Source organism: Palaemon carinicauda, chromosome 7 (assembly GCF_036898095.1).
Source record: "Palaemon carinicauda isolate YSFRI2023 chromosome 7, ASM3689809v2, whole genome shotgun sequence".
In the NCBI taxonomy this organism is placed as follows: Eukaryota; Metazoa; Arthropoda; class Malacostraca; order Decapoda; family Palaemonidae; genus Palaemon; species Palaemon carinicauda.
Window position 1 is genome coordinate 155016530 of NC_090731.1, and position 9065 is coordinate 155025594.

The window sequence follows — 9065 nt, forward strand, 5'->3', positions numbered from 1 at the left end:
AGTCTTCCTCTCTCCTCGGTCTACGATGACTAAAGAAGGAAAGGGGGAAAGATATGGAAATAGTTGGTTCTCAAAGCATTATTGCATTCGTTAAACATATAATACAACATTAACGGCTTTTATGGTTTTAAACAGATGACGGAAGTGAGTAAGAAAAATGTAAAGGGATAAATGAGACAAAGAACGAAGGAAAGGGGGAACGATATGGAAATAGTTAGGTCTAAAACTTTAAACATTATTCCATTCGTTAAACAATAAAATACAATAATAACGGTTATTATGATTTTTAAACAGATAACGTTAAGTGACTAAGAAAAATGTAAAGGGATAAATGAGACAGACAAAGAACGAAGGAAAGGGGGAAAGGTATGGCAATAGTTGGGTCTAAAACATTAAACATTATTGAATTCATTAAACGGTAAAATACAACAATAACGGCTTTTATGGTTTTAAACAGATAACGCTAAGTGACAGTAAGGAAAATGTAAAGGGGTAAATGAGACAGACAAAGGAAACTGCAAACGTACTCTGAATGTTCTTCTTAATTAAGTGCGACATACTTGACATTAACACAAAGACGTGTAAGAGGGACCAAGAAGCCAAAAACGGAGCAATGCTACATTTCATGAGAGTTCCAAATTCTGTTTTCAACATGCATATGAGTAATTGTTTTAATTCTTATGAATGTACATGATAAGTATTATTTTTTGAAGAAAAAAAAATCTTGAAATGATTGTCTGAAGGCCATGACAATATTTGCCACTGCATTGAATAACCTGATTTGATATTAGAAAATTATTCAAATTCTAATATATTTTTTGAACGAAGGAACAACAAGGCCCTATCTCAGTCTTGCCAGTAAAAATTGCAACACTCTCAGGTAGGCATACTAACGACGCAAGACACAGATATAAATGAGACAGGTGTGCTTAGAAGACATGATAAATCATTTAGAAAAATAACCCATAAGATGGATTCAACGGAGAAATTTAATCAGAAACTTAGGTACTACTGACGAAACGACTGTCCAAAGCAAATACACACATTACGGAAACCACGAAGCCTAAAAACCCCCTTGTGAAAACACACATTAAATACACACACAGGTTAAATATAGATTTCACGTCAGTGTCTCGACGTTTAGAACCACCTTCGGAGTCTTTTATATGTTTGACACCGGCCAATTGGCAAGGTACAAGAACGAGAGAGGGAGAGAGAGAGAGAGAGAGAGAGAGAGAGAGAGAGAGAGAGAGAGAGAGAGAGGAGAGAGAGAGAGAGAGAGAAACTTACCAATACGTAGTTTAGAATGTACTTGAGACGTCTATATGCCCTAAACTTTCAAGGAAGCTCTGATTTATACGTGTGTGTGAGTATATATATATATATATATATATATATATATATATATATATATATATATATATATATATATATATATACACACACACACATATATATATATATATATATATATATATATATATATATATGTATATATATACACATATATATAAGGTAACATCGAAGCTGTTTTATAACAGAAGATTGTGTGTAGAATTGTATGACTTGATATCTTCTCTCGCCTAATTATATGTATATATATATATATATATATATATATATATATATATATATAATTACGCGAGAAGATAGAAAATCAGATAATTCTACACACAATCTTCTCTTATAAAATAGTTTCAATGTTACCTGTGTTACTTACGGTACTCAACCCTGATTCAATAAGATGTATAGTATATACTGTACTTGTAAAAAGTGTGCACCTATACTTGCACAAAAAAAAAAAAAAAAAAAAAAAAAAAAAAAAAAAAAAAAAAAAAAAAAAGAGGTAACATTTTGCTAAAGTTCATAAACCTAAAGCGGGGAAAAAAACTACCTCATTCAAAAGAACGAACTCGATTAAAAAAGTAATTATTATAGTCAATTAAATAAAAATACGGACACTTAAAAAAACCGTAATTTTAATCGGAAATTCTCTGTAAAAAATATCCTGTTCTCAGCCGTATTTCGATAAAATACAGGCAACCGTAATTTTTACCATACTTTGTTATCATCTTTTATAGGTTGGTGACCGTAATATCACCCCTTTACGTCAATATATTCGTTCTTAAAACTGTAAATTCCTGGAAATATTTATTCCAGGATTTTTACCGTTTATACGGCAAATTTTCAAGTGTATACGTTTAAAAATTTGCTATAAAAACGGTAAATTCCTGGCAAAATTTATTCAAGGATTTTTACCGTTTTAAAGACGGATATATTGACGTAAAGTAATGATATTACGGTCACCAACCAGTAGAAGGTAATAAAAAAGTAAGGTAAAATTACGGTCGCCTGTATTTCATTGAAATACGGTTAAGAACGGGATATTTTTTACGGAGAATTTCCGATTAAAATAACGTTTTTTTTTAAACAGTGTACTGTATACAAAAACAACTTTATACCGGGATCGGTATAAATAAGGGGAATATTTATAAGTTAGACTATTGCACAAAGGCCTCTCTCTCTCTCTCTCTCTCTCTCTCTCTCTCTCTCTCTCTCTCTCTCTCTCTCTGCTAAGTAGTTAGAAGGAATGATGAAAGTAGCAAGCATATTTGAAGGTTTGAGGACACGGAGGCCGCTGCCACTGCTTTCTATAAATATTCGCGATGTGACAAAGAAGTGTAAATATTAACGATGTGTTTTCGCAACTGCTTCATGTATGGGGAGTCTCCGGCTTAGTTTCTATATAAATCTTTCACGGATATGCGCAAAGCTTAATATGTCTAGAAGGAAAATTACTTCTTTCTAGGTAGAAATTCAAAATTGAGTAAATATTTTCAAAACTGGGATATTATGTTTCCCACAGTAAGGAAAGGGGTAGTAGAATGTGCTATACGTAATTGTCATAGTTCGAAGATCTTAAAAGTTTATAATCGGTTCCAAAAAAAAAAAAAAAAAAAAAAAAAAAAAAAAAAAAAAAAAAATGAGAGAAACACTTACAAAGCAGAAAAACACTTTCAAAATAGAAATTTTCGAAAAAAAATTTCTCAAACCAAGTTTTAAAGACGTTCTTTTCAAGAGTAATATTTTCAAAACCAAAAATTTTCAAAACAAACAGTTTTAAAATAGTATAACCTTTTTTTTTAAGAAATGAAAATTTTATCAAGACCAAAAGCATTTTCAAAACATACTGTACAGTACATACTTATACAAAAGATGTAGAAAATTGTAATCATACATGGAGATGTAAATATACAATGGCGTATACACACACCAATTAGCAACATTATCTACGCAATTAAGAAAAATGATCAATAATTTGGGTACTCACCAATTGCTTTGTAGTGGTGGCGTCCTGCGCAGCGTTGGTAGTTGTAGGGGTAGCTGTAGAAGTCGTTGACGGAGGGGGGGCTTCTATCTGTTTTATGGGCGACGGAGGAGACACGGGCGTCACTACGCCATCCTGTCAAGGACGTCCCAAGGATTGTCGTGAAGGAAAGAGAGAGAAAATAAAAAACGAAGATTAGAAACAGGTGACTACGTAATGAGCATTTGTTGTAAATTAGAATTATATTCAACTTTTCATTTATTATAAATATAAAAAAATACTTCAGTAATTTTGAGATACAGTAATAAATTGAATAAATAAATAATTAATGTATAATAATTCAGAATTAAAATCTATAATAAATAAATAAATAAATAAATAATTAATGTATAATAATTCAGAATTAAAATTTATAATAAATATATAAATAAATAATTAATGTATAATAATTCAGAATTAAAATCCATAATAAATAAATAAATAAATAAATAATATACAATAATTCAGAATTAAAATCTATGATAAATAAATAAATAAATAATGCTTAATCATTCAGAATTAAACCTATAATTAATGTCACAAAATAATCATATCAATGAAATGCAGAAAACTGGAAACTTTTACGTATATTTTGCAGTATGTTAATTTCGTACCTATAATTGGACCGATGTAAATTTATTGGTGATAAAGATGCCATGTTTCGAAAAAAACACAAAAGATTTCAATTAAAAGCAATAGTTTTTTTTTTTTTTTTTCAATATAATGAAAACTACCGTATTTTCTGCCTGCCTACATGGCCTTTAGCGTTTAAATTGGAAAATAAAAAAAAACTTAATATTTTGAGAAAATAGAAGATAATATGCTATAAAACGGCAAACGAATAAATTATAACACATTGTCGTTGGAATAACTCTTGAACTTACAATAATAGAAGTTAGATAGTATTTAAACGCCTGATAAACATACCAATCTTTAAACGAATTGCAATATTCTACAATCTCAGATACTACTACTACTACTACTACTACTACTACTACTACTACTACTACTACATCTTTAAACAAATTGCAATATTCTACAATCTCAGATACTACTACTACTACTACTACTACTACTACTACTACTACTACTACTACTAAAAGTTTTCGAAAATAAAAAACAAATGATCTATTCTTGAGCTTTTGATTTCGTATCAACGATAAATAAATGATAAAAAATTATTTTTCAAAAATGCTAATGATAGACCAATTACTTTTTCATACTTTAAGCTTAGCATGACAGAGTTGACATTTTTTGAACTAAAAATAACCTTGAACTTCAAAATACGTAAGTTGGTAAGATAAAGATTCATGTAAAAAGAAACTTAAATCATAATTCTATTTCAAAATTAACCACATAATACCCTCCACATAAAAGTCCTCTTTAATACGTAAGCAAAAATTTGCTTTTATGGAGCGCAAATACTCACGGTGAAAAATGCAAAAATGTTAAGGCCAAACCCAGTCTAAACAACGACCGGTTCCTAGACTACAAGGGATGGTTGACAGGGGGGGGGAGGTTGGCTGGCTGAGATTTAAGGGGGGGGGGGGGGGGGAGAGAGAGAGAGAGAGAGACCCCAGTGAGGTAATTCTGCAAGCCTTGAATACCGATGTAAAATTGAACATTCTTTTGCATAAATAAAATCGGGGTAAATTGACAAATTTGGAATAAATTTTAATTTTGTATTTTTTTCTAACGATACAAACCATAGCTATTTATATGGGTATTACTTCCAGCTTCGCCGAAAGTATTACCCCTATAAAAGGCTAAGGTTTGTATTCCAGTTATTAAACAAAGTAATCTTTGATTTGCTAAGTTTTGTATTCCAGTTATTAAACAAAGTAATCTTTGATTTGCTAAGTTTTGTATTCCAGTTATTAAACAAAGTAATCTTTGATTTGCTAAGATTTGTATTCCAGTTATTAAACAAAGTAATCTTTGATTTGCTAAGTTTTGTATTCCGGTTATTAAACAAAGTAATCTTTGATTTGCTAAGTTTTGTATTCCAGTTATTAAACAAAGTAATCTTTGATTTGCTAAGATTTGTATTCCAGTTATTAAACAAAGTAATCTTTGATTTGCTAAGATTTGTATTCCAGTTATTAAACAAAGTAATCTTTGATTTGCTAAGTTTTGTATTCCAGTTATTAAACAAAGTAATCTTTGATTTGCTAAGATTTGTATTCCAGTTATTAAACAAAGTAATCTTTGATTTGCTCAGCGAAAGTTGAAAATAAAAGATATTAGCAACTAACAAACGTAGAAAAAGGACTCGCTCCGTTCTATCCAAGTTTGCCTTGAAGAATTAAATCTCTTTTTATTAATCGTTTACAGTGATATCTATCTCGTCTTTCTGAGCCCAACATAGGACTCTATCGTACTTTATTCTAAAGGGAAACAGCTGACGGAGACTTGACAAAATATGTAAGGAATACTGCAAGCAAAATACTTCGATATGAGAAACAGAAAAATAAACTCGGATGATCTTTCCATTATCAATATCAGAAAAGTGATGAAGTAAATATATAGATAAACAACTATTTACTTCAGATTTTCTATTATTTGAAATTGATGAATTCAAAATTCCTTCTTACTCCTTAACATACAAGATTACACTAATATTGGTTGAAATCTTTAAGTAATCTACTTCAACTATAACAATTATATATATATATATATATATACATTATATACACACACACTATTAAACATACTGTATAACTAGGCTTGACACAAAGAATAGCGTAAATATGACTAGTGACAAATAAATGGTACATCATCAGGCCTTATCTAATTACCTCATTTACAAAACCATTGTATAACAGATGTCAATTTAAGATTGATTATATCAATTTTGAATAAAACATGTATGGGATCCTTAAAAATAATTTGATCAAAACTCATACAATTTAAGAACCCCATAAGGCCCTATTTAAGGACTGTCATTTAAGAAGTAAATACTAAGTACAACCATTTACCACTGACTTAGGGTTAGGACATGCCGTTAAAACAAATGCACACACAAAAAAAGGTAAAACCACGAATGTTATGTGGCCTCCATAAGACAAATGGCAAAATAATTATGTGCAAATATAACTGTTCTCGCAAATGTATTCATGATTAGACAAAAAACATTAATAAGCAATACATAGAACTAAATTATTAAATGATTAAAGGCGTTATGTAAGGGTAAAAAGGAGGAGTCCAGTGTATTCAGGTCCTGTTCTATTAGCTAAAATCTAATATTTTCTGTTGACCTCTGATAATACAAATCTTGCTCAATGGCAGTTTAAGGGCTATCAGCTACCTTCACGTGTTAGTGAGCGTGTCTCCCTTAAGATGAGTTTATTGAAGTACTGTATAATCCCAAGTGTTGAAAGCTTAGATCTGTCTTTAAACTCAGCGAATCTAACCACACAGAATAATGAATATAAGCATATTTGTGAATATTTCTTTATAATTCGCTTCCTGAGAGAGAGAGAGAGAGAGAGAGAGAGAGAGAGAGAGAGAGAGAGAGAGAGAGAGAGAGAGAGAGAGAGAGAGAGAGAGAAGGATGCCCATAAAAATCAATACCAAAGTGGTCTTCAAATCTCACTGCTACGAGGTGACTCAGTGGTACTGAATGCCATGACTGGGGCAAAAGAAGCGTACCCACAATATACACATTTATATATCAGGAGACTTATTTGCCCAATGACCTATCACGTCTTTCAAAAGAAAAAGAGACAAAGTGGACATAGAAATTCATTACGTGTCATAGCTAACACAAAGATGCACTCACCTTACAGAAGTCAGAGTACATGTACTATAACATTTAACAGATATTCTTAACTTTCTTCATGATATACAAAAGAAAAACATCAAGAAAAATTCTCTTCAAGATGTTAAGAACCTTACCTTGTAAGTGTCCCTCAGTGTTCCTATGTCTTATGAAAATAAATCATCATTATATAAATTACTTTCTTACCTGTTAAATGTTCTTCGCTGAAATATGTGGTTTACACAAGACTACGACTTTTATTCTCACGTATAAAATGTTTGTTGATATATTCAAAGACAACATCATTTACAATATGTTCCCCTAGAATATTCGTGTAAATATACCTACACAGCCTCTACACATTATATATCTACATAGGATCAAAAGGAATTAGCATTCTCTGGAACACCTTCGTTCTAAATTTCGGAGAGGCGTTAGTGACGTGTATGTTAGACCAACATACAACCCTATCTCTTTGGAATAGATGGTTTCTACCTCTCTACTACAACGTATCTCTCTCCCCCCAGCCCCTAGGAATTGTCTATTGTAAACTATTCGACTAAAATGGTTAAGAACAAGTCAAATGAATCAATAGAGTGGTAAAGATTCTGGAAACCAGAAAAAGTAGTGCCTGTCTTGTAAATTTACACTAACTCATACTAAATATTCTTTAAATCTATGATAATCTACTCCCGATAAGTCAGTCAGCTGTTTGGATCCAAGAACAAACGAAAAGAAGGTATGAAAAAAACAACACAAGACTCCTAAAAAAAAAAGCAAGACAACAGATGATAGAGGCTCCGTCCATGAGGAGTCTATAGCGAACGTAAAAGCGCTAGCGAACGTAAAAGCGTAAGGTAGGATTTGTTAAGGCAGGTTATTTGTTTTGTTATTTACGTCACAGACACAGCGGCTTCCGGAACATAGCAATGATCACAATTAAAATTAATATAAATAAATAAATATGTGAATAAATGAATAATTTAATAAAATATAAAGCATGCCAGCCAAGGGACCACTACAACATGAACAAATGATAGACAACGATGATGTTAATCCCTATTTATTAACTGACACAAATTAAAATTGAAAATTCAAAATTTTCTAGTGACAGAACTCGCTATACTGAATATACAAACGAAAGTCTTAAACTGGCACTGCTTGATAAAATGAATAAAGTTACTGCAAGAAATGAGAGAGAGAGAGAGAGAGAGAGAGAGAGAGAGAGAGAGAGAGAGAGAGAGAGAGAGAGAGAGAGAGAGAGAGAGAGTGGATAATTTGACAGTGTTCCTTCACCAAAATATTCACTAAAAATATTCATAGTTTGTAGACGAAAAGTTTTGACAACAGTTTATTACATGTAAAGTATTCGTATCTAGATTTCAATATATGTAATGTATACGTATTTCAATCCACATATTAATAATTAATCCAAAAATTAAAATAAAACACTTTCCAGTAACCGTTGAAATCCTGTGTTAAAAAAACTCAAGCAGATTCAATGATGTTCTAAACCACTCTTTATAACTTTTTTTTTTTTTACTTTTTCGTGTGATAGTTCGAAAAATAATACAAATTAACCACCAATTTATCATATAAAAAATGTTTTCTATGTCATTATCTAGATTTCTAGATTTGCTAAGTAATTTCTTTTTAACGTTCCGATCATATAATTTTCTAAATTTCCTAAGATGTTTTTTTTTACGTTCCGTCAAAAAAAAAAAAAAAATAAATAGCGTTAGTATTACCTAAACAGATTTTTCTATTAGTGATTTATTTCCTTTCAATAAATGATTGACTTTTTAAAAGGTTATTGATTAATTGCCGGCCAACCGCTGTGTGCGTGCAACGTTGAGAGAAGAAATCTATCCAGAGAGAAAATTAAAAAAAAAAAACTTGGTTTCCACGAAGCCACAGATATATGTATATCAAAACAAT

General features: G+C 30.9%; 1 protein-coding gene across 1 annotated transcript in view; it reads right to left on the reverse strand.

The window, feature by feature from the left end:
• Positions 1–841: 841 nt before the first annotated feature.
• LOC137644592 (probable serine/threonine-protein kinase nek3) overlaps positions 842–9065 on the reverse strand; it is a 39283-nt gene continuing 31059 nt past the window's right edge. The window contains exons 3-4 of the mRNA XM_068377550.1: positions 3332–3463; positions 842–889 (exon numbers count right to left, since the gene is read on the reverse strand). Coding sequence (XP_068233651.1) covers positions 842–889; positions 3332–3463 — 180 coding nt within the window. The remainder of the gene's footprint in view (positions 890–3331; positions 3464–9065) is intronic.